The sequence below is a fragment of the Muscardinus avellanarius genome, assembly GCF_963383645.1.
Source record: "Muscardinus avellanarius genome assembly, chromosome: 18".
In the NCBI taxonomy this organism is placed as follows: Eukaryota; Metazoa; Chordata; class Mammalia; order Rodentia; family Gliridae; genus Muscardinus; species Muscardinus avellanarius.
The window spans coordinates 37,432,925-37,459,116 of record NC_137804.1 but is presented as its reverse complement, the minus strand read 5'-3'; the positions used below and the strand labels follow the sequence as shown (position 1 = coordinate 37,459,116).

The 26,192-nt window shown below is 49.5% G+C and overlaps 1 protein-coding gene across 1 annotated transcript in view; it reads left to right on the top strand.

Moving 5' to 3' along the window:
* MAN2B1 (mannosidase alpha class 2B member 1) overlaps positions 1-25,771 on the top strand; it is a gene marked incomplete at both ends in the record, with an annotated part of 33,766 nt that extends 7,995 nt beyond the window's left edge. The window contains 18 exons of the mRNA XM_080715381.1: positions 602-718; positions 5,770-5,855; positions 5,938-6,058; positions 6,137-6,215; positions 7,227-7,336; positions 7,737-7,844; positions 8,151-8,267; positions 9,486-9,671; positions 14,146-14,243; positions 14,318-14,435; positions 21,761-21,879; positions 22,541-22,642; positions 22,768-22,855; positions 22,968-23,048; positions 23,679-23,906; positions 24,497-24,652; positions 24,750-24,852; positions 25,662-25,771. Coding sequence (XP_080571507.1) covers positions 602-718; positions 5,770-5,855; positions 5,938-6,058; positions 6,137-6,215; positions 7,227-7,336; positions 7,737-7,844; positions 8,151-8,267; positions 9,486-9,671; positions 14,146-14,243; positions 14,318-14,435; positions 21,761-21,879; positions 22,541-22,642; positions 22,768-22,855; positions 22,968-23,048; positions 23,679-23,906; positions 24,497-24,652; positions 24,750-24,852; positions 25,662-25,771 — 2,127 coding nt within the window. The remainder of the gene's footprint in view (positions 1-601; positions 719-5,769; positions 5,856-5,937; positions 6,059-6,136; positions 6,216-7,226; positions 7,337-7,736; positions 7,845-8,150; positions 8,268-9,485; positions 9,672-14,145; positions 14,244-14,317; positions 14,436-21,760; positions 21,880-22,540; positions 22,643-22,767; positions 22,856-22,967; positions 23,049-23,678; positions 23,907-24,496; positions 24,653-24,749; positions 24,853-25,661) is intronic.
* Positions 25,772-26,192: the final 421 nt, after the last annotated feature.

The window sequence follows — 26,192 nt, the reverse complement described above, 5'->3', positions numbered from 1 at the left end:
ATTACATATATATATGTATATGTGTGTGTATGTATGTATGTATGTGTGTATCTATCTATCTATCTATCTATATATATATATATATTTTTTTTTTTTGTGGTACTGGGGTGGAACCCAGGGGCATTCTACCTATGAGCTATACCCCAGCCCTATTTCTTATTCATTCTTTTTTTTTGTGTGTGTGGTACTGGGGGTGGAACACAGAGGCTTTCTACCTCCAGGCTATACTCCCAGACCTGTTTTTGAAAACAGGGTCTCACTAAGTTACTGAGAGCCTCACTAAGTAGCTGAGGCTGGCTTCGAACCTGTGTGATCCTCCTGTCTCAGCCTCCCAAGCGCTGGGATTACAAGTGTGCACCACCATGCCCGGCTCTTATTCATTATTTTGAAATAGGGTCTTACTAAGTTTCAGAGGGCCTCACTAAGTAGCTGAGGCTAGTCGCCAACCATGATCCTCCAGTCTCAGCCTCCTAAATGCTGAGATTACCAGCGTGCACCACCACGCTTGGCTTCTGACATATATTATTGATTGCGTATATACTAAGACACAGGTAGACTCGGGTGATCCAGAACGCCTTGAAGACACCTCTCTTGCCTGCAGGGCTGGCACTACCGCACCAACCACACTGTGATGACGATGGGTTCAGACTTCCAGTATGAGAATGCCAACATGTGGTTTAAGAACCTCGACAAGCTCATCCGGCTGGTCAATGAGCAGGTCAGTGTGCTCCTCTGTGGTACTCATAGGCAAATGTGTGGTGATCAGCTTTCTATCACTATAACAAATGCCTAAAGTAATCAACTTATAAGGAGAAAAAGGAGCCGGGCGTGGTGGCGCACGCTTGTAATCCCAGCGCTTGGGAGGCTGAGACAGGAGGATCACACAGGTTCGAAGCCAGCCTCAGCTACTTAGTGAGGCTCTCAGCAACTTAGTGAGACTCTGTTTCCAAATAAAGAATAAAATAGGGCTAGGGTGTAGCTTGGAGGTAAAATGCCCCTGGGTTCAATCCCCAGTACTGAAAAAAAAAAAAAAAAAATGAAAAGGTAGATGGGTACAGTGGCACATACCTGTAATCCAGTATTTATAGGCTAATACGGGATTACATGTTCAAGGACAACCTCAGCAACATAGGGAGACTTTCAGCAACTTTGTAGGATTTTGTTTCAAAATAAAAAGGACTGAGTATATAATTTGGAAGCTAAATGCCCTTGGGTTCGATTCCCAGTACAGGACAAAAAAAAAAAAAAAAAAAAAAAAAAAGGAAGAGAGTGGCATGGTGTTGTACACTTAGAATCTCAGCTGCTAAGCCGGGTGTGGTGGCACACGCTTGTAATCCCAGCATTCAGGAGGCTGAGAGCGGAGGATTGTGGTTCGCGGACAGCCTCAGCTACTTAGTGAGGCCCTCTGCAACTCAGTGAGACCCAGTCTCAAAATAAAGAATAAAAAATAGGGCAGGGGGTGTAGCTTGGAGGTCAAATGCCTCTGGGTTCCATCCCCAGACCTGGAAAAAAAAAAAAAAGAATTTCAGCTGCTAAAAGCCTGAGGCAGGAGGATCACAAATTCCAGGACTGCCTGGGAAACTGAGTGAACTCTGTCTCAAAAATTTTTTTGTAGCCGGGCGTGGTGGCGCACGCTTGTAATCCCAGCATTCGGGAGGCTGAGATCTGGAGGATCGCAGTTCGCGGATAGCCTCAGCTACTTAGTGAGGCCTCTGCAACTCAGTGAGACCCGGTTTCAAAATAAAGAATAAAAAATAGGGCAGGGGCTGTAGCTCGGAGGTCAAATGCCCCTGGGTTCCATCCCCAAACCCGCAAAAAAAAAAAAAAAAAAAAAAAAAAAAAAAATTTTGTGTGCTGGGTGTGATGGCACACTTGTAATCCCAGCATTCGGGAGGCTGAGACAGGAGGATCGCAGTTCACGGACAGCCTCAGCTACTTGGTGAGGCCCTTTACAACTCAGTGAAACCCTATTTCAAAATACAGAATAAAGCCGGTGGTGGTGGTGCACGCTTGTAATCCTTGCACTTGGGAGGTGGAGACAGGAGGATTGCGCAGGTTCGGAGCCTGCCTCAGCTGGCTTAAGAGACCCTGTTTCCAAATAAAAAATATAAAATAGGTCTGGGAGGTAGAAGGCCCCTGGGTTCCATCCCCAGTACCACCAAAACAAAACAAAACAAAACAAAACAAAACAAAATAAAAAAGACCAACAACAACAAAACCAGAATAAAAAATAGGGCTGGAGGTGTAGCTCAGAAGTAGAATGCCCTTGGGTTCCATCCTCAGTACTGGGAAAAAAAAAAAAAAAAAAGAAAAAAAATGTGGGTGATACTGGAATTGAACTCAGAGGCATTCTGCCTTTGAGCTACATCCCCAGCCCTTAACTTTTTTTGTTGTTGTTGTTTTTGTGGTACTAGGGATGGAATCCAGGGATATTCTACCTCTAAGCTACACCCCCAGCCCTACTTTTTATTCTTTTTACTTTGAAACAAGGTCTCACTGAGTTGCAAAGCGCCTCACTAAATGGTAGCTGAGGCTATCCTCGAACCTCGATCCTCCTGTCTCAGCCTTCCAAATGCTGGGATTACAAGCATGTGCCACCACACCCAGCTGTTGTTGTCTTGAAACAGGGTCTCACTGGGTTGCTGAGAGTATTGATAAGTTGCTGAGTTTGGCCTCAAACCTGCCATCTGCCAGGTGTGGTGATGCTTGCCTGTCATCCTAGTTCTTAGGAGGCTGACACAGGATGATCACAGGTTTGAGGACATCCTCAGCAAGTAGTGAGATTCTCATCGGCCTAATAAGACCCTGTTTCTAAATAAAAATAAAATAGGGCTGGGCATGTAGCTCAGGTAGAATGCCCTGGGGCTCAATCTCCAGGACCACACACACACACACAAACCCCTTTGATCCTCCTGTGTCAGCCTCTCAAGTATTGGGATTACAGGCATGTGCCAGCATACTTGGCCAAAATAAAATAGGGCTGGTGATAAACCTTAGTGGAGAGAGAGAGAAAGAGGAGGGAGGGAGGGAGGGAGGGAGGGAGGGAGGGAGGGAGGGGGAGAGAGAGAGAGAGAGAGAGAGAGAGAGAGAGAGAGAGAGAGAGAGAGAGAGAGAGAGAGAGAGAGAAAAGGGTTGTTTTGGTCAGCAGTTTTGGAGTCTCAGGCCATGATCTCTCGGCCCTTTGCCTTTGGGCCTGTGAGGAGGCAGCACATCGCTGTGAGAGCAAGAGGCAGGTTGAAAGGAAGAGGAAAGGCCTGTGGTCCCACTGACCCTTTGTGGATGTAAATGGCCTAAAGACCCTTGAGTGGGCCTCACCACTTAAAGGTTCCACTAACTCCCAAGAGCATCAGGTTTGGGACCAAGGCTTCAGCACATGGGCCTTTGGGGCAAATTCTGTATCCAAACCATAGCAACATGTCGTGTACCTGTGGCTGGGTTGTGTGCAAAGTTATGGGTGCTATCTTAGTCTTCTATTGTACCATAGCAAATTTTGAACTTTGCAGCTCAAAACATACATGTGGTCTTCCATTTCTGTGGGTTAGGAGTCTATTTCTGTTGCCAGGTCTCCCTGGCAAGAGCGGAGGTGTTGGCAGAGCTCAGGAGAGATTATGTGTCTTTGCTTTTCCTGCTCAAGGCTGCCTGCAGTCCTTGGTTCACAGCCGCTCCCTCCCTCCATTTCCAGAGCAAGCCGCGCACGGCATCTCTGACTTGGCTTCTGCGATCACATGTTTGTTATTTTCCCCTCTTCCGCATTGCTGGGCTCTGTATCAGCAGGACACAGGATGAAGCAATGAAATCCATGCTCTGGAGACTTTATTCCTGGTCTCAAAGAGGCGACAGGAGAGAAGGCAAGGGAGTCAAACTCCTCCAGCAAAGCCCACGGCTTCCTTTTATTATAGGTTTGAGAATGAAGGCTGGTCATCAAATCATTGTCTCTGGCTAAGGAGTAGAGCACAGGGTTAGGAATGCTTTGGGAGATAAGTTGTTATCTGGCAGTTTTTGCAAGAGGAGCTGAAGATGCTGTCTCCAGCAACCTCCTGGAGGTGGTCTTCCGGCTTTTTGTTGTTGTGGTGGTGGTGGTACTGGGGGTGGAACCCAGGGGCTTTTCTACCTCCAGGCTATATTCCCAGATCTATTTTATACTTTCTTTGGAAACAGGGTCTCACTCAGTTGTTGAAAGCCTCGCTAAGCAGCCGCGGCTGGCTTTGAACCCGGGCGATCCTCCTGTCTGAGCCTCCCGTGTGCTGGGATTACAAGCGTGCGCCACCACGCCCGGCGTGGTCTTCCACCTTTAAGCAGAGCAAGCAAAGCTGTAGTAAAACAGGAGGAAATAGCTTAGCTAAGGGGCATTGCGGTCACTGTCTTTGGTTTCCTCAAGAAAGGCAGTCTTTTGTCAGAGCAAGCAAAAGCTATAAATCCCTAAGCCAATATTTTTGAGACTTAGAACAGTTTCTCACACTGTTTCTCTCTTCAGGTTGTTTCTCCTTCTTCATTTGCATTTCTGGGAACAGAACCCAGGGCCTCAAGCATGCTAGACAGGCACTCTGCCACCAAGCCACACCCTATCTCTGGTGTCATGACTCTTCCTAGCTGAAATCTATCTGCTTCTCCTTTAAAACACCTCCTGCTGTGCCTCCTCCTCCAGGAAGCCTCCACTACACCACAGGCACAGCCCTTGCTCTTTCCCGTGCTCATGGCAACTCCCATGAACACCCGCGATGCCGAATCCAGGTGGACTGTAACCACCTGACCATCTGCGCTCAATGTCTCCCTCCTCCACTTGGCTGGGAATCCTGTGAGGGTGGAGACTGGCCTCTTTGATTTCACATTACACCTACAATCCGGGCATATAGAGGAATGGTGAATGAACTGTGTGTTTGTAACTGAACGGTCAGCCCTCTTTATCCACAGGTTTTGCACCTGCAGATTCAACCATCTGGGATAAAAATAACTGGGAAACAAAAATTGCATCTCTAGTTGGGCATGATGGGCCACACTTGTAATCCCAGTACTTGGGAGGCTGAGACAGGAAGATCCAGGTTCTCGGCCAGCCTCAGCTACTTGGTGAGGCCCTGTTTCAAAATAAAAAATAACAAATAGGGCTGGGGATGGAGCTCAGAGGTAGAATGCCTCTGGGCTCCATCCCCAGCACCACAAAAACAAAAACAAAAAGCATCTGTGCTGAATATGTACAGACTCTTGTCATTTTCCTCCTAAAAATGCAGTGTAATATGGTACGACTATGTATATAGATAGCATTTACACTGGGACAAGTATTATAAATCACCTAGAGGGAAGGTGTAATTCTAGGATTTGGGAGGCTGAGACCAAAGGATTGCAAGTTCAAGGCCAGCCTCACCAACTAAGACCCTGTTTCAAAGTAAAAAATAAATAGGGCTGGAGTTGGGGGAGCTTGGAGGTAGAATGCCCCTGGGTTCAGTCACCAGTACCAAAAAAGAAAAAAAAAAAGTCTAGTATACCAGCTGGGCGCAGTGGCCTGTCACGCCTGCAGTCCTAGCTACTTGGGAGGCTGAGGCAAGGATTGCTTGAGCTCAGGAAATCAAAATCCTCAACTTGGAAAAAATGAGGTTGAATACAGTTTCAGGTTTACTCTTGGAATCATCCCTGAAATCCGTTCAGGGACCATAATGTCTGGCTTTGGCTAGAATTTGCTTTCACACTGGACCTCTGGTTTGGTCTCAACATGTGCACATCTGTGGGCCTTGGGAAGGCTGAGACCCCCCAGGGCTCACACACTCCTCCTCCCAGCAGCAGGCGAATGGGAGTCGCGTCAATGTTCTGTACTCCACCCCTGCCTGTTACCTCTGGGAGCTGAACAAGGCCAACCTCACCTGGTATTTGGGGGAGCTGGGGAGCTGGGGAGGGGGTGGGCATGCCCGTGGCTCTTGATGTACCTCAGTGCTCCTGCCGCTGCAGGTCGGTGAAGGACGACGACTTCTTCCCTTACGCAGACGGTGCCCACATGTTCTGGACTGGCTATTTTTCCAGCAGGCCGGCCCTCAAACGTTATGAGCGTCTCAGCTACAACTTCCTGCAGGTGGGTGGGCGCCAGGCTCCACGGGGCAACCCAGGAGGCCAGCTGGACCTGGTGCCCCAACACCCTTTTGCTCCCCAGGTGTGCAACCAGTTGGAGGCACTGGCGGGTCCAGCAGCCAACGTGGGACCCTATGGAACAGGAGCCAGTGCACCCCTCAGTAGGTGTTGGGCCCATGAGGGGACAGGGGTACAGCTGACGCTAGGAACGGCCCTAGACCACCCTCTCAAGTCCCTCTTAAAGCTCCGAAGGTCAGCAGAGTGTGGTGGTGTGCATCTTTAATCCTGGTACTTGGGAGGTTGAGACTAGAGGGTCCTAGGTTTGAGGCAAGCCTCAAATTGCAATTTAGAGAGATTCTCAGATATTTAGTGAGTCCCTGTTTTAAAACAAAACAAAACAAAAAAATGAAATAGGTCTGGGGGCGTAGCTCAGAGGTAGAATGCCCCTGAGTTCAATCCCAAGTGCCATCATCACCACCACCACCACCATCAAAAAAAAAAAAAAAAAAAAAAAAAGTGTGGTGGTGCATACCTATAATCCCAGTATCTATGTCTCTCGGGCTGGGACAAAAGGATCACAGGATTGAGGCCAGCCTCACGAATTTAAAGTCCCTAAAAGCTAGCCGGGCGTGGTGGTGCACGCTTGTAATCCCCGTGCTTGGGAGGCAGAGACAGGAGGATAGCGCAGGTTCGAAGCCAGCCACGCTGGCTTAAGAGACCCTGTTTCCAAAAAAAAAATGTAAAAATAGGTCTGGGAGTGTAGCCCGGAGGTAGAAGGGCTTCCAGGAATCCCAGTACCACCAAAACTAACTAACTAACTAACTAACTAACTAACTAAAGTCTCTAAAAGCAGCTGAACGTGGTGGCGCACGCTTGTAATCCCAGCATTTGGGAGGCCAAGACAGGAGGATCACAGGTTCGTGGCCAGCCTGAGCTAGTGAGGGCTTCTGCAATTTAGCGAGACCTTGTTTTAAAATAAAAAATACAGTAGGGTCGGAGATGTAGCTTGGAGGTAGAAGGCTCCTGAGTTCAATTCCCAGCACCAAAAGTAAATAAATAAAATAAAATAAAGTTCCTAAGGATCCAGCCTGCCCGCACGGACCCTTTCCCATCTCCTTGGGGTCAGGGCTAAGTTCTGCGGAGACCCCACCTGACTCAGTGTCTGTCCGTAGATGAGGCGATGGCGGTGCTCCAGCACCACGACGCGGTCAGCGGTACTTCGAAGCAGCACGTGGCAGACGACTATGCTCGTCAGCTGGCCGAGGGCTGGGGTCCTTGCGAGGTGCGTGGGGCAGAGCCTGGGAGAGAAGGGGCGGACACAGGAAGGGCCTTGGCTTGGGATAGGAGGGGCGGAGAGAATGGGCGTGGTCTAGGGCAATAGGATGAGGCCTGGAAAGGTCTTCAGGGGCGGGGCCTAGGGAGGCGGGGTCGAGACGAGAATGGGCGTGGTCTAGGGCAGCAGGTGGGGTCTCCTAAGCAGAGATGTGGATGGGGCGGAGTTAAGGGGCTGGCTGGGGCCAGGCTTGCAGGGTGGATACTGGAGGGGCGGCATCTGGGCTTTGGGAAGAAGCGGTGGAATCCGGGGCGGGGCCTGGAGGGGCGTGGCCTCTGTGGGGGAGGGTCGGAGACCTGCCCGGGCCGGGTGGAGACCCGCGGTGAGGTTGCTGTGCAATCCTCTTCAGGTTCTCCTGCGCAACGCGCTGGCGCGGCTCAGTGGCTCCAAGGAGGACTTCTCTTTCTGCCGGGAACTCAACATCAGCATTTGCCCGCCTAGCCAGACTTTAAAAAAAGTACGCCAAGGCGGGGCGGGGCCACCTCTTTCTGTGGGTGGTACCCAGCGGGCAGAATCCTGCGGACCGCGGGGCTTGGCGAAGAAGAGGGGGCTTGGGCCGATGCTTTCCATAGGGCGGAAGCATCACCGGTTTTGGAGGACCATCCTGGGGCGAGCTTGCTTGGGGCATAGCAGAGCCAGGGGAGGACAGGGACAGTGATGGCTTGTCCTCCAAGGCCAAGACAGAATTGGGACGCTGCCACCCTGGTGGGCGGTTTGGAGAAGGCCTGCTGCAATCCAGTGCCTCCCCACCCCTCCTTCCCAGTTTCAGGTCACTGTCTATAACCCCCTGGGGAGGAAGGTGAATAAGACCGTGCGCCTGCCAGTCCAGGATGGAAATTTCTTGGTGAAGGACTCCAGTGGCAGGATTGTGCTCAGCGACGTGAGCCCATTTAGTAACTATTTCTCCGCCTCTTATGAGAATCTCCCCATGAACCTCTCTTCTTCCCCTGTCCCTAATACCAGCCTCCCTTGGGAGCATCTCCCCGACCTGAGTACATCCCCCTCCCTAGTTTTTGGTCCTGGTGATTGGAACCAGGGGTGTTCTTCTGAGCTACACCCCCAGCCTGATTTTATTCTTTATTCTTATTCTTATTCTTCTTCTTATTATTATTATTATTTTTTATTTTTTGGTGGTACTGGGGGTCCTGGAAACCCTTCTAACTCTGGGCTACACTCCCAGACCTATTTTTTATATTTTTATTTGGAAACAGGGTCTCTTAAACCAGCGCGGCTGGCTTCGAACCTGCGCGATCCTCCTGTCTCCGCCCCCCAAGCGCAGGGATTACAAGCGTGTGCCACCACGCCCGGCTTATTATTTTTGTTTTTTTGGTAGAACCCAGAGGCTTTCTACCTCTGGGCTATACTCCCAGACCTATTTTATATTTTATTTGGAAACAGGGTCTCACTAAGCTGCTGAGAGCCTCACTAAGTAGCTGAGGCTGGCTTCGAACCTGTGCGATCCTCCTGTCTCAGACTCCCAAGCGCAAGGATTACAACCGTGCGCCACCACCCCCGGCTTATTCTTTATTTTGAAACAGGGTCTCACTACATTGCTGAGGCTGGCCTGGACCCCGATCCTCCTGTCTCAGCCTCTCAAGTACTGGAATTATAGGTGTGCACTACACCTGGCTCCAGCTTCCTCCACTTAATCTCCCTCTAGGAGATTTTGTACCTGTTTATGAATACCCTTTTGAAACAGAAGTCCTCCTCTCTCCTACAATCTTTCCCTCACTCCTCTGTTCCAAGGACCTCTTCTGCTTCTTCTTCATTTCTCCCAGACCCTCCTAGTATCATCTCTCTAGGCTCCCTAGGGACGTTTATGCAATTTGGCAATCTTCTCTGCAGTATTTTTTTCCCCCCTAGTGCTTGGAATTGAACCCAGAACCTGGAGAATGCCAAGCACTGTGCTCTGTATTGAGCCATGCTCCCAGTCTCTGCAGTCTTTTTCTTGAAATCTGATGTCCCCTTCCTCCAACACCTAAATTTCTCCTCCTGGCCTAGAACTCCTTCCTCTCTTTGTGTTTGAGGCCTCCACCTAAGAATGGCTCTGTAGTGTTTTCCTGGCCTCCTGACTCAGTTTCCTCCTTCCTTCCCCCAGGTGGTGATACACCCCAGTTTTGACCTTGAGGACCACAGGGAGGAGTTGCTCTTCTTTGCCTCTCTGCCTGCCCTGGGCTTCAACACTTTCAGTGTAACCCAGACATCTGGCAAGATCCCTCGGTCCCGCTTCCCCCAGCCCAGCTCCAGGAACTCTGGAACTCATACTTTGGCCATTGAAAATAAGGTGAGACATTGTCCCCATCTCTTTCCCTGATTCTGTGACAAATTTATTTGGTGTGGGTGGTACTGGGGACTGTACCCAGGGGCATTTTACAACTCTGAGCTATACCTCCAGCTCTTTAATTTTTTGCTTTGTTTTGAAACAGGGTCTCACTGGGTTGCTGAGACTCTCACTATGTTACAAGTCCGTCCTTGAACTAACGATATCCTGGTCTCAGCCTCCTAAGTACTGGAATGACAGGTGTGCACCACTGTTCCTGGTGCCTGGGACAAATTTGAAGTGTTATGGTGAGCTACAGGGGCTTTATGTCAGAGAGTCTTTGGCTTACTGTTACCAATTCCCTGATTGTATGTCCTAAAGTGAATGAAAGACATTTATCTGAGCCTCAGGATTCTATCGTGGGGCTGTTGTGAGGATGCAGTGTGATCACTGTGATTCTTGATAAAAGTTTCAAAGATCATGGCATGTAGGAGTTTGTAATTTTCGAAGAGGCGTGGTGGCACACACTTGTAATCCTAGTACTTGGGAGGCTGAGACAGGAGGATCACAGGTTCAAAGCCAGCCTTGGAAACTTTGTGAGGCTCTCAGCAACCTAGTGAGACCCTGTTTCCAAATAAAAAATTCAGGCTAGGGGTGTAGCTTGGTGGTAGAATGCCTCTGGGTTCCATCCTAGTACCAAAATAAAAATAGAAGAAGAAGAAGAGCCAGGTGTGGTGGTGCACGCTTGTAATTCCGGTGCTTGGGAGGTGGAGACAGGAGGATTGCGTAGGTTCGAAGCCAGTTGCGCTGGCTTAAGAGACCCTGTTTCCAAATAAAAAATATAAAATAGGTCTGGGAGTGTAGCCCGGAGGTAGGAGGGCTTCCAGGAACCCCAGACCACCAAAAACAAAGAAGGAGAAGGAGAAGGAGAAGGAGAAGGAGAAGAAGAGCTTTCCTGATAAGATAACTGGTATTGGGGATGGAATCTATGGATGTTCTACCTCCGAGCTACACCCCCAGCCCTATTTTTTTTAATTAATTAATTAATTATTTATTTTTGTGGGTCTGGAGATGGAACCCAGGGGCATTTGACCTCCAAGCTACAACCCCCTGCCCTGTTTTTTTTATTCTTTATTTGGAAACAGGGTCTCACTAAGTTGCAGAGGGCCTCACTAAGTAGCTGAGGCTGTCCGTGAACCACGAACCGTGATTATTGGTGCATTGTAATCATACATCACATTGGAATACAAGACTTGAGAGGATATACAAGCACACGCACACATCATCCAATCAGCCCTCATCCAGCCCCCATCCCATTCCCACCCCCTCCCTCGATCCCATGCTTGTTTGGTGATTAACTTTGATACAGTTGCTTACATACCTCCTGGGTTTTAAAGAGGCTCCATCCTCCCCTATCCCATACCCTCTGATTGGTCACCTTAGTTGCTTCACTATAGGACCCTTTCTATAACTCGACCTCTTCCTGTTACCCCTTTCCTCCTAGTTATTGCTGATTAGGGGAAGCATCTGGTTTTTATTTTCTGCGATATTTCTCTGTGCATGCCGCGTTGCAAGTACAGATTCCACTCTTGACTGCCCCAGTAGTGGCCTGGCTACCTGGTGGACTGACCTAGACCTCGCTGGCTCAAGCAGCGGCCTTGCTTCATGGAAGGCCCCGATTCTGGCCTTGCTGGCCCCCGCACTATCCTAACCCCTCGGCTGGCTCCAATCCCGGCCTCGGTGGCCCCAGCACTGGCCTAGCCTCAAGGCAAGCTCCGTCCTAGCCTCGCTAACCCTGGCACCGGCCTAACCCCTTGGCAGTATCCTATCCTGGCCTTGGAGGCCCCAGCATCGGCCTTGTCTCACGGGAGGCTCCGATCCTGGCCTTGCTGGCCCCAGCACCGGCCTAACCCCTCAGCAGGCTCCGATCCTGGCCTCGGAGGCCTCAGTAGTGGCTTTGCCTCAAGGCAGGCTCTGATGCCGGCCACTGGCCCTGGCACCGGCCTACCCCTCGGCAGGCTCTGATCCCAGCCTCGCTAAGTAGCTGAGGCTGTCTGTGAACCACGAACCGTGATCCTCCAGTCTCAGCCTCCCAAATGCTGGGATTACAAGCGTGAGCCACCACGCCCAGCTTTTTAAAATATTTTTGCAACAGGGTCTTACTGAGTTGCAATATCAAGTAGCTGAGGCTGTCTGCAAATTGCAGTCCTCCTGTCTCAGCCTCCCAAGTGCTGGGATTACAAGTGTGTACCACCACGCTCGGCATAAGATGACATTTAAACTGAGACCCAGACCTGGCTGTGAACATCTGTGATCCCAGTACTTGGAAAGTTGAGATAGGAGGATTGTAGGTTCAAGACTAGCCTTAGCAGATTAACAAGACCCTGGGCAATTTAGCATGACCCTGTTTCAAAGTAAAAAAAAAATTGGACTTGGGGTGTAGCTCAGTGGTACAATAGCCCTGAGTTTGATCCCCAGTATAACAAATAAATAAAGACCCAGAGTCAGGCACACACATTTTTTTTTTTTTTTTTTGTGGTACTGGGGGTGGAGTGGAACCCAGAGGCTTTCTACCTCCGGGCTATACTCCCAGACCTTTTTTATATTTTATTTGGAAACAGGGTCTCACTAAGTTGCTGAAAGCCTCACTGGCTTCGAACCCGTGCGATCCTCCTGTCTCAGCTTCCCAAGCGTGGGGATTACAAGTGTGCGCCACCACGCCCGGCTAGGCACACACATTTTTAACCCCAGTACTTGAGAGGCTGTGACAGGATTGTAAGTTTGAAGCCAGGCTCAACAATTTAGCAAGATCCTCTGCAACTTCACATGATGCTGTTTAAAAACAAAAAGGGCTGAAAGTCAGGTTTGGTGGTGGTGCACACCTGTGATCCCAGTACTTGGGAGGCTGAGGTAGGAGGTTCACAGGTTTGACACCCTGAGCAGGTAGTAAAATTCTCATCAATTTAGAAATACCCTATTTTGAAAATAAAAATAAGTGGGGTGTGGTGGCACATACTTGTAATCATCACAGTACTTGAGAGGCAGAGAAAGGAGAATTGCAGGAGATACAGCTACTTAGTGAGGTCCTCTGCAATTTAGTTGAAACCCTGTTTCAAAATAAAGCCGAGGGTGGTGACGCATGCTTGTAACCCCTGCTCTTGGGAGGCTGAGACAGGTGGATCGCACAGGTTTGATGCCAGCCTCATCTACTTAGTGAGGCCCTTGGCAACTTAGTGAGACTCTGTTTCCAAATAAAAAATAGAAAAGAGGTCTGGGAGTATAGCCCGGAGGTAGAAAGCCTCTGGGTTCCACCCCCAGTACCACCAAAAAAAAAAAAAAAAAAAAAAAAAAAAAAAAAAGCTGGGTGTGGTGACGCACTCTTGTAATCCCAGCACTTGGGAGGCTGAGACCTCCCATAGGTTCGAAGCCAGCCTAGCTACTTAGTGAGGCTCTCAGCAACTCAGTGAGACCCTGGTTCCAAATAAAGTATAAAATAGGTCTGGGAGTATAGCCCGGAGGTAGAAAAGCCCCTGGGTTCCACCCCCAGGACCACACACACACAAAAGAATAAAGATAAGACTGGGGGTGTAGCTTGGTGGTAGAGGGCCCCTGGGTACCACCCCAGTACCACCACCACCACCCACAAACAAGTGGGGCATGGTGACACGTCTGTAACCCCAGTCCTTGGAGGAGGTGTGTTCAGTGGAAGAACACAGGAGACTCGCAGGTTTGAGGCCAGCCTCAGCAACATAGTGAGAATCTCAGCAACCTAGGGAGATTCTTTTTCAAAACCAAAACCAGAAATAAAAAGGACTGGCGTGGTGGTGCACGCTTGTAATCCCAGCACTCAGGAGGTAGAGACTGGAGGATTGTGGTTTGCAGATAGCCTTAGGTACTTAGTGAGGCCCTTCGCAATTCAGTGAGACCCTGTTTCAAAAATAAAAAGACTAAAAACTAGGGCAGGGGATGTCGCTTGGAGGTAGAATGCACCTACGTTCCATCATCCGTGGTACCACACACAAAAAAAAAGGAGCCGGGGGTATAACTCGGAGGTAGAGTGGCCCTGGCTTTAATTCCCAGTATCTGTCCCTCCAAAAAAGGCTGTTTGCCATGTGTGGTGGCACATCCTGTAATCCTAGTATATGGGAGGCTGAGACAGAAGGATCACGGGTTTGAGGCTAGCCTCAGCAATTTAGCAAGACCTTTTGCAACTCAGAGACCATGTTTTAAAAAAAAAAAAGGCTAGGGCTGTATACCAGAGGGCAAATAAATGCCTCTGGGTTCAATCCCTAGTACCAAAAAATTAAAAAAAAAAAAAAAAAGGAAAAGTTAAGGCTGAAGGAGCTTGTATTTGCATGGGGGTCAAGGGTGAGGAGCGAGAGGAGGTCAGGTGACCCCGTGACCCCGTGACCCCGGCTCCGTGCTGAGCCCTAGGAAGCATGGCGCGGCCATTTGCTCAGGTGGGGTCATCTCCATCTGTCCACCCTTGCCTGTTCAGTACATCCGGGCCACATTCGACCGTGATACCGGGTTCTTGAGGGAGATCATGAACAAGGACCAGAAACTCCTGCTGCCTGTGAGCCAAGCCTTCTTCTGGTGAGAGAGGGCCACTGGGCCTGGGCTGGGCGCACAGCCGAGGCCCTCCTGACCCTCACTTGTTCTGATCCCAGGTACAACGCCAGCACAGGTGACAGTGAAAGCAGCCAGGGGTCCGGTGCCTACATCTTCAGACCCAAACAAGAAGAGCCCTTCCCTGTGAGCCGCTGGGCTCAGACACGTCTGGTCAAGGTCTGGGCGGTGAATGATGGGCGGGCGGGGGTTGGGGGGCTGGGGACCTGGGAGGCTGACGTGCCAGGCCTGGGGTGAGAGAGGAGGAGGCTTTGCATCTCTTTCAGAGAGGGGCCAAGGCCTGACACTCTTCCTGTGGGGTCCATATTTATGGCTGCTTGCGTGGGAGTCTTCCCAACATTCTCACTGGCCATGGGCATCAGGAAGGATTGTACCAATCTTTGGAAATTGGGTGTGAGTGAAGAGGGCCAACTCTAGCTGCTAAAAGAGTCCATCAAGCTGGGCGTGTTGTCACATGCTTATAATCCCAGTGCTTGGGAGACTGAGACAGGAGGGTGAAAGGTTCTCAGCCAGCCTCAGAATATAGTGAGCCTCTCAGTAACCTACAGAGACCCTGTTTCAAATAAAACCATCCGGGCGTGGTGGCACACGCTTATAATCCCCATGCTTGGGAGGCTGAGACAGGAGGATCACACAGGTTCAAAGCCAGCCTTGGCTGGTTTAAGAGACCCTGTTTCCAAATAAAATATAAAAATAGGTCTGGTAGAAGGGCCCCTGGGTTCCATCCCAAGTACCACCAAAAAAAAAAAAAAAAAAAAAAAAAAAAGAAATAAGAAAATAGGGCTGAGGGTATAGATCGGAGGTGGAATGCCCCTGTGTTCAAACCCCAGTGCCACACACACACACACAACACACACACACACACACAGAGGGAGAGAGAGAGAGAGATCACCAAGCCAAGCCAGGTGCAGTGGCTGGGAGGCTGAGATAAGAGGATCACAGCTTCATAGCCAGCCTCCTCAACTAAGTGAGGCCCTCAGCAACTTAGACCCCATTTAAAAATTAAAAAAATAAAATAGGGCTGGGGTGTAGCTAAGAGGTAGACTTTCCTGGTTTCAATCTCCGGTAAAACACACACACACACACACACACACACACACACACACACACACACACACACTTCACCAAGCTAGGCCACGGTGGCACACACCTATAATCTTATTACTTGGGAGGATGAGACAGGTGGATGGCAGGTTTGAGGACAGCCTCAGCAACTGAGCCCAGTGTGGTGGCGCACACTTGTCATCTCAGCATTTGGGAGGCTGACTGAGACAGGAGGATCATAGTTATTGCCTACCAGCCGTACCTTTGAGCCAGTGGGAAAGGGATTTGAGCAGCTAGGTGTGGTACTTGGGAGGCTGAGACTGGAGGATTGTTCGAGGCCAGCCTCAGCATTTTAGTGAGACCCTTAGCAACCTACCAAGACCCTATTTCAAAACAAAAGATAGGACTTCCGGTAAGATGGTGACGGAGAAAAGCGGCACTTAGGAGTCCCACTAACAATCGATCTCTATTACCACAAAACCAGCGCCTTTCAGAGCCAGAAAACACTACCAGCAAAGAAATAAAAACTGTAAATATAAGGGACAGAGAAAAAGAGGGCTGGAAAATTGAGGCACCAGAAAGAAACCAGCCCACAGTGCCGCGGCCACCGCGGTGCAAAGCGGCCGGAGCTGGGGCACGGAGCGGCGCGGGCTACATTTTCCCTTGCAGCACCAGGCTCCAGAGAGGAGGAAGACTCAGAACGGAGCTCAAATCCAGAAAGGAGGTACGCCGGCCTCACGGCCTAGGACGCAGCAGCAGTGCCTTACTGCCGGCGGCAGCGGCGAGTTCACCAGACAGCTGAAGACCAAGGCACACAACGAGCCACCAGGCTCCAGATAGGAAGGGTGGATAGCAAGCCGAGGTGAGCAGTTGCTGAACAGCTGGGCGGCAGTCAGCAGTTTTTTCGGCGCAGGTAACATCTAAAGCTCCCAATAGCCGGCCCAGCACACCTGGCAGGGACTCAGAGTGGAGCTCAAAACCAGAGAAGAAATATGCCAGCCTCACGGCCGAGGGCATGGCAGTGGTGTCATATTGCCAGCGGCAGCAGCTGCGAATCCACCGATTCCACTACAGCTCCATCAGCGCATTCAACAACCGTGAGTCAAATTGCGGCCCCTAGGGGAGAAATCCCAGTACTGTACTCCCGGGGACTTGCGCAGATAGTGTCCCTGGGTCAGAGATTTTAGCAGTCCAACCCAGTGGGGGAGTGGAGGTGGCAGAGATATCACACCATAGTCACAACTCCCCACTGGAGAACGCCCAACTTGGCACCCCCCACGGTCTAAGCAGCCTCGATTGACTCCCTGGGTCTGAGACTTTGCGATACAACCCAGTAAAGGAGTAGTGGTGATTGAGATACCACAGACTTGAGATCCAGAGCACCTTAAGTGAACTCGTAGTGACCCAGGGAAGAACCCAGAGAAGGCACAAATTTCCAAAATCATGGGAAAGAGGAATAACAATGGAGCAGTGAATGCCCACAACCCCACAACATCAGAATCTGATAGCATAGAAATCCAGAGATCTCTAGAAGATCAAATCAGGAAAATAACTTTAGAAATAATAGAGGACTTTCAAAAAGAATTCAGAGAGAGTCAAAAAGAGATAAAGGATGCAATGATTGAAATAAAGGCCTCAATTCAAAGTATAAACAACAGATTAGACCATATGGAGAATAGAATCTCGCTTCTTGAAGATGATCACTCCAAAAATGAATGCATAGTTTCTAATTTAGAAAAAAAATCCAACAGCAGGAATCTGACATTGAAGAAATATGGGCCCATTTTAAGAGAGCTAACCTAAGAATAACTGGAATAGAGGAGGGAAAAGAAGGTAAAACCAAAGGGATCAATAATCTCTTCAAGGAAGTAATAGCAGAAAATTTTCCAAACATAGAGCAAGAGGTCGATACACAGATCCAGGAAACTTATAGAACTCCCTTTAGACAGGATTGGAGAACAGGATCCCCATGCCACATAATTGTCAAAATGGCCAATGTGGAAGCCAAGCAGAGACTCTTAAAGGCAACAAAAACAAAGGGCCAAGTGACATTCAGAGGCAAACCAATCAGAATCACTCCAGACTTCCCAAACCAAGTCATGAAAGCCAGAAGGGCTTGGAGTAACATATTCCAAACTCTGAAAGAAAACAACTTTCAGCCAAAAATTTCCTACCCAGCAAAACTATCCATCAAATTAGATGGGGAAATAAGAAGCTTCCATGACAAACGGAAACTGAAGGAATTTATGTCTTCAAAACCAGCGCTAGAGAAAATACTCAAGGAGATTAACTGCAAAGAGGAAATGGGTAATACACACCAGAACCAAAGAAACAAGAATTCCCATCCAGCAGACAACTAAGCAAAGAAGAATAAACAGTATTTCAAACAGAAATAAGATCTTAACATGTAGGGAATTAAAAATTATCTCTCTATAATTACACTGAATGTAAACAGCCTCAACTCCCCAATAAAAAGACAAAGTGGCAAAATGGATTAAAAATCAGAATCTATCCATCTGCTGCTTACAAGAAACACACATTACAAGTAAAGATAAGAACAAACTCAAGGTAAATGGCTGGAGCAAGGTAATCCATGCTAATGGTACTCGAAGACAAGCAGGAGTAGCAATGCTACTATGAGATCAGACAAGTTAAACTTCAAACCCAAACTTATTAGAAGAGACAGAGAAGGTCACATTTTACTGGTAAAAGGAATAGTCCAGCAAGAGGAAATAACAATAATCAACATCTATGCCCCAAACACAGGGGCAGCTACTTTTATAAATCAAACTCTTTGTGACATGAAGTCACACATAAATCCCAACACAATAATACTGGGAGACTTCAACACACCTCTCACAATACTAGACCAATCTTCCAGACAAGGGTCAGTAAAGATGCCTCAGAACTAAAGAACACCATTAACCAAATGGACCTGTTGGACACATATAGAATATTTCACCCAATTCCAGTGGAGTTTATATTTTTCTCAGCTGCCCACGAAACCTCCAAAATAGATCACATCCTGGGACACAAAATGAGCACTAGCAAATTTTTAAAAATGTTACATACTTCCCTGTGTCATCTCAGACCATAATGGAATGAAACTAGAAATCAACTATAAGAAGACCCAGAGAAACAACATAAACATGTGGAGACTGAACACCACACTTCTGAATGAAGAATGGGTCACAGAAGATGTAAGAGGTGAAATCAAGAAATTTCTAGAAACAAATGAAAATAAAGATACAACATATCAAAACCTCTGGGACACTTTGAAGGCAGTATTAAGAGGAAAATTTATAGCACTGAGTGCTCACATAAGAAAAACAGAAAATCTTCAAATAAATAGCCTAAAGACACACCTCAAAGCCCTTGAAAAGCAGGAACAATTGAACCCCAAAGCGAGCAGAAGACAGGAAATTATTAAAATTAGAGCAGAAATTAACGAAATAGAGAATAAAAAACAATACAGAAAATCAACAAAACCAAAAGCTGGTTTCTTGAAAAAATTAATAAGATTGATAAACCACTAGCCAACCTAACTAAAAATTTAAAAACTTAAATTTATCTGGAATAACAAAAAGCCCATAATAGCCAAGGTAGTTCTCAGCAACAAAAACCACGCAGGAGGAATCACAATACCTGACTTTAAACTATACTACAAAGCCATTGTAATAAAAACAGCATGGTACTGGCAAAAGAACAGATATACAGACCATTAGAGTAGAATAGAAGACCCAGAAACAAGTCCACACACTTTCAGCCAATTGATTTTTGACAAAGGGGCCAAAAACATACACTGGAAAAAAGATAGTCTCTTCAACAAATGGTGTTGGCAAAACTGGTTAACCATATGCAGAAAATTGGAAATTAATCCCATTTTTCACCCTGTACAAAAGTCAACTCACGATGGATCAAAGACTTGGAAATTAAACCAGAGACCTTGAAGCTCCTTGAAGAGGGCATAGGTCCAACACTACAACACATAGGCACAGATAAACATTTCCTCAACAAAACCCCAAAGGCACAACAAATTAAAAGGAGAATCAATACATGGGTTTGCATGAAACTGAAGAGCTTCTGTCCAGCAAAGGAAACTATCAAGAACCTCAATCGAGAGCCAACAGAATGGGAGAAGATTTTTGCCACCTACACCACCGATAGAGGACTAATATCTAGAATATACAGAGAACTCAAGAAACTCAACACTAAGAAAACAAAGCATCCAATAACAAAATGGGCAAATGAACTAAATAGACACTTCACAAAAGAAGAAATTCAAATGGCCAATAAATGCATGAAAAAATGCTCAACATCACTGGCAATCAGAGAGATGCATATCAAAACTACCCTGAGATTTCACCTAACTCCAACTAGAATGGTCATCATTCAAAACACAAACAACAACAGATGCTGGCGAGGATGTGGAGAAGTGGGAACTCTAAGACATTGTTGGTGGGATTGCAAATTAGTGCAGCCACTTTGGAAAACAGTATGGAGAATCTTCAGAAGAATGGGAACAAATCTACCATTTGATCCAGCACTACCACTTCTGGGTATCTACCCAAAAGACAGGAAACCAAACTACCAAACTAATGCATGTGTATCTATGTTCATAGCTGCAAAAATCACCATAGCCAAACTATGGAACCAGCCAAGATGTCCATCCACAGATGAATGGATTACAAAACTGTGGGATATGTACACAATGGAATTTTACTCAGCCATCAAAAAAAAAAAAACAACTCAATTACATCATTTTCAGGGAAATGGATGGAACTGGAGGACATTATGCTAAGTGAGATTTGCTAGTCACAAAAAATAAGAAATCAGATGCTTTCCCTAATATGTGAGAGCTAGGGAGAAATGGGTCATAGGAGGAACTCTTGAAAGAGGAAATCCTATAGAGGAGCAAACAAGACAACCTAAAGGAGGAGAAAGGAGGGGGGAAGAGGAAAATCTCTAAAACACACAATGTACTTAAACATATGGAAGTCAATCACTAAGCCAAGCAAGGAAGGGAGGGACGGGGAGGGAATGGGGTGGGAATTGGGTAGGGGTTAAATCAGCGATGTGTACATGTCTGTACATACAAGTTTTTTTACCCCAATATGATGTTTGAATATAATGCACCAATAAAAAAATTTAAAAGGAAAAAAACATAACAAAACCAAAAACAATAGATAACAATGGCTGAGGGTGTAGCTCAGAGGTAAAATGCCCTTGGGGTCTACAAATAAAATTAAAAAGCCTGGTGTGGTGGCGAACACTTGTAGCATTTGGGAGGCTGAGAAGGGAGGATCATGGTTCGCGGACAGCCTCAGCTACTTAGTGAGGCCCTTTGCAACTCAGTGAGACCCTGTTTCAAAATAAAGAATAAAAAATCGGGTAGGGGGTGTAGCTTGAAACTCGAATGCCCCTGAGTTACATCCCCAGACCCGCAAAAATAAATAAATAAATAAATAAATAAATAAATATAAAAATAAATTAAAAAAAGGAAAGTGAGAGGGGGAAGAGCGAGGCAAGAAACGTGGTCCATGCTGCTCTGGTCACTTTTCATGGCACCGTCCATGGCCCACAGCTACTGATAGCCTCAGAGCCTGGACAGTACAGTGCATTTCAGGCAGCCTTGGGCCAAGCTGGAGTGAAGATGTATGGCTGGCAGGCAATGGCGCATATGCCTCACTAAGTAATTACGAGGCAGAAGCTGGGCATGGTGGCGCATGCCTGTAATCCCAGTACTTGCAAGGTTTGCAGCCAGCCTCAGCAACTTAGTGAGGCCTTCCACAACTTAGCGAGACCTTGTTTCAAAATAAAAATAAAAGGGGCTGAGGATATATCTCAGAGTTAGAATGCCCCTTGGTTCAATTTCCAGTACCACTAAATAAATAAATAAATAGTAAATAAATAAAATAGGGCTGGTGTATAGCTCAAAAGTAGAACACTCCTGGGTTTAGTCTCCAGTGGCTTCCACCATCGACAGAAAAGGACTGGAGCTGTAGCTCAGTGGCAGAGTGATTCTAGGGTCAATTTCCAGTACTCACACACACACACACAGACACACACACACACACACTCACACACACACCAGGTATGGTGGTGCACGCTTGTGATCCCAGCATTTGGGAGGCTGAGACTGGCGGATCGCGGTTTGCAGACAGCCTCAGCTACTACTTGGTGAGGCTCTTTGCAACTCAGTGAGACCCTGTTTCAAAATAAAGACTAAAAAATAGGGCTGTGGGTGTAGCTCGATGGTAGAATGCCCCTGGGTTCCAACCCCAGTATCGCACACACACACAAAAAAATAATAAAAAGAAAGAAAAGAAAGAGGAACTGTGGCAGTGACCTGTGGAAAGTGTGGGCAGTGGGCGTGTGCAGGGTGCACCTCTGCTTGGTGGGGCTGACACCTGCCCTCTTCCCTTCCCTCACACCTGCAGACAGCCTTGGTGCAGGAGGTGTACCAGAATTTCTCAGCCTGGTGTTCCCAGGTGGTTCGCCTGTATCAGGGACAGCGTTACCTGGAGTTGGAGTGGACGGTGGGGCCGATACCTGTGGGGTAAGTGGTGCGGGCTGGCTGGGGGAGCAAGGGCATTGTGCAGTCAGGTATGGTACATGCAGTAATCCCAGTTCTTTGAGGCCGAGACTGGAGGACCACAGGTTTGTTGCCAGTCTCAGCCACTTAGCAAGATTCTAGAAAACCTAGTGAGACCCTGCTTTGAAAATAATGACAACAGAGCCGGGCGTGGTGGCGCAGCTTGTGATCCCAGCATTTGGGAGGCTGAGACTGGAGGATCATGGTTCGTGGACAGCCTCAGCTACTTAGTGAGGCCCTCCGCAACTCAGTGAGACCCTGTTTCAAAATAAAGAATAAAAATAGGGCAGAGGGTGTAACTCAGGGGTAGAATGTCCCTGGGTACCACCCCAAGAACTGCAAAAAAACCCCCAAAACAAAACAAAATAAAAAACTGGGCATGGTGGCGCACACTTGTAATCCCAGCATTTGGGAGGCTGAGACAGGAGGATTCGGTTTGCGGCCAGCCTCAGCTACTTAGTGAGGCCCTCTGCAGCTTAGTGAGACCTTGTTTCAAAATAAAGAATAAGCAGTAGGGCTGGGGGTGTAGCTCGGAGGTGGGATGCCGCTGGGGTCAATAATCTCCCCCCACCAAGAGCAGAGTGGAGCTAGGCGAAGGCCACCACCTTGTCATCCCTTTGCGTAGTGACGCGTGGGGGAAGGAGGTCATCAGTCGCTTTGACACACCGCTGGACACAAAGGGACAGTTCTACACGGACAGCAATGGCCGGGAGATCCTGATGAGGAGGTGGGGGACCGAGGGCCCTGGCCGTGTGCTGTGTGAGGGTCCGGGCAGTGTGGGCGGGAGGGGTGAAGGGAGAACAAGGAATGGGGGAGCCAGACCCGAGCTCAACCAAATCACACCCACCCCAGGCGCAATTATCGACCCACCTGGAATTTGAACCAGACTGAGCCAGTGGCCGGAAACTACTACCCTGTCAACAGCCGTATTTACATCACGGTACCTCCCCCACCCTGCTGCCCACAGCCCTCATTCCTAGTACCTCCTAAACACCTGGACCTGGGCTGGCTCGCAGCACCACTCCTTGTTCTCAGCCACCCTTCACCCCCAGGATGGAAAAACGCAGCTGACCGTGCTGACAGACCGCTCCCAGGGTGGCAGCAGCCTGAAAGATGGCTCTCTGGAGCTCATGGTGAGTGCCCCCCCATCTGAGCCCACTCTGGCCCCAACTGGACCTCGGGAGCTGCTTCTGTCTAGGCTCTCTGCTTGGGTCCCCCACCAAACTGAGAAGGCTAGTCATGTGTTCAGTTTTTTTTTTTTTTTGGCACTGGGGGTGGAACCCAGGGGCTTTTCTACCTCCGGGCTATACTCTCAGACCTCTTTTATATTTTATTTGGAACAGGGTTTCACTAAGTAGCTGAGGCTGGCTTCGAACATGTGCGATCCTCCTGTCTCAGCCTCCCAAGCGCCGGGATTACAAGCGTGGGCCACCACACCCTGCGTTTTTAGCCTTTATTTTGAAACAGAATCTCACTAAGTTGTGGAGGCTTCATTAAGTAGCTAAGTAGCTGAGGCTGGCTGTGAACCTGTGATCCTCCTATCACAGCCTCCCAGGGATTACAAGTGTGCCCCACCATGCCCGGCTTTTTTTTTTTTTTTTTTTGAAACAGGGTCTTGATAAATTGACCAGGCCCTAAACCTCTGATCCCAAGTACTGGGCTCACGGGCGTGGCCACGCTCGGCTCCACTCTTAAAATTGCCAACGCCCTTACCCAGTGTCTTGTCTTGGGATGCTGGCTCGACGCTCTCCCTCTTCCTGCAGGTGCACCGGAAGCTGCTGATAGATGATTTCCGTGGCGTGGAGGAGCCGCTGCGGGAGGACTGGTCAGGGGCTTGGGTGCGAGGGCGTCACCTCTTGCTGCTGGACAGAAATCGCCAAGCGGCCGCGGGGCACAGGCTGCTGGCAGAGAAAGAGGTCCTGGCCCCGCAGGTGGTGTTGGCCCCGGGTGGCGGCGCCCTCTACCGCCCCGGGGCCACCCCTCGTAAGCAGGTGAGGGGCTGCAAAGCTGGCGGACAGGACACGACCGAAGCCAGCGGGGAGTGGTGTCGAGTGCAGATTTTTTCCAGCCAGCCCTGGGGAGGTCAATGCCAGCCCAGGCCCAACCCAGCCCACCTGAGAAGCTTGCAGCCCCAGCTCATGCCCACCCACCTGCTGCCCGCCGGCCCCGCCTCCGTCCTCTCCCTCACTTCAGCCCCACCGTCTCACCAGCTGCCCCGCAGTCACCTGCTCGCCCGCCCCAGCTGCATTCCGCTCGCCCAGCTTCGCCTCTAAGCTTGTCCCTCTCAGTGCTGCCCTTCCCGGCTGTGGGCTGCCAGCCGGGGCCTGCCCCCAGCCGAGTCGCCCCACCCTCTCAGGGCTCAGCCCTCGCCTTCACCTGTCAGCCGCCGCTTTTAGCTGAGCCCTAACCCTACTCGCAAGCTCCGCCCACGGAATAAACCCCGCCCCCAAGTTCCTGGCCCCGCCCACCCACCGGGATAAGCCCCGCCCCCAGCCCAGTCTCTCTTCCCCCTCCTGACCTTGGCCGAGTCCCCCAGTCCGTGCACCCCCTCCCCTCCTAACCAGCCCCGCCCCTCTCGCAGTTCTCGGGGTTGAACCGGGAGCTGCCGCCCTCCGTGCGCCTGCTCACGCTGGCCCGCTGGGGTCCCGAGACACTGCTGCTGCGCCTGGAGCACCAGTTTGCAACCGGGGAGGATTCCGGCCGCAACTTGAGTTCCCCTGTGACCTTGGACTTGAAGGTGAGGATGCTGGTAGAGCTGGGAAGGAGACTGGAGCTTGGAAAGACAGGAAACGGGTTTGCCAGTCACTCAGCGGGGTCTGCCCACTCCCCCACAGGACCTGTTCTCCACCTTCACCATCACCCACCTGCAGGAGACCACCCTGGTGGCCAACCAGCTCCGGGCCAGCGCATTCAGGCTCAAGTGGACACCAGCCACCGGTGGGGAGTGGCTTCTGGGCTCGGCAGTTGGGGTGGTGGGAACGTTGGCCAGAAGCCCCAGGGCTGGCATCAATTCCGGGATAGGGACTTAGGGGTCAAAGTTGGTCCAGCAAGCCAGGCGAAGTGGCTCACACCCAGTACTTGGGAAGCTTACACAGGAGGTCACAGGTGCGACTCAGCAACATAGCAAGACCCTATTTATTTATTTATTTGGTGGTACTGGGGTTTCTGGAAGACCTCTACGTCCGGGCTACACTCCCAGACCTATTTTTATATTTTTTTATTTGGAAACAGGGTCTCTTAAGCCAGCGAGGCTGGCTCGGAACCAGAGCGATCCTCCTGTCTTTGCCTCCCAAGCGCGGGCATTACAAGCGTTCGCCACCACGCCCGGCGAGCATGACCCTATTTCCAAACAATAAAAAGGGCTGGGATGTAGTTTAGAGGTGAACACTCCTGGGTTCAATACCCAGTACCACACACCTACACACAGAAAGGAAGCTGGTCAAGCAAACTAGCTATGTGCCTTGAGGATTTGGGGATTGGGTTTAGTCCCGAGAACAAGATTTGAGAGTCTCCACGAGTGTCTAGTTTGGGGAGTGCATCCATTATCCCTGGGGGTCAGCTTGGGGAAACGGGGGCAGTGGTCGGGCATTGCAGAGGAGCTGGGCATCGGGATGGTATCAGGCTGGAAGAGTGACTTAATGTTCTGGGCGTGAGGTCCTGGGAGAGATTTGGGGGTGTACTGCTTTGTCCAGGCCCAGGGGGGAAAGCAGAGAATGTCCCACCTCACTCCTCCTGTCCCTCCCCAGGCCCTGCGCCCGCCCTCCCTGCCCCCGTGTTGGACCCCGCCGCCATCACACTACAGCCCATGGAGATCCGCACCTTTGTGGCATCCGTGCAATGGAAAGAGGACAGCTAGACGCACAGGGAGCGGCCCGTGCTCGGGGTGGGGCAGGCTCTCCTGCTGCTGCCTCCACTCACAGAAGCCATTAAAATGCTTCAGGTCACAATGTAACTGTGTGCTGTCTGGTTTTTGGAGAGGCACATAGAATGCCTAGTTCAGTCCTGCTCTGAGCCTTATGGCAAGACCACTTGGCAGTCTGAATCCTCATGCCAGACCCCACACGGTTATCACCCCCACATGCCCATCACTCCTTCCCCACCTCCTGCTTGAATCTTTGTCCACTCAAGCCCTGCACAGCTGTCTTAAGAAGCCACTGAAAGCTAGGCGTGCTGGCTCAAGCCGCCGTAGTCCCAGTATTTAGGAGGCTGTGATGGGAGGATTGCAGGTTTGTGGTCAGTTTCAGCAACTTAACCAGGTCCTCAGCAATTTAGCAGAC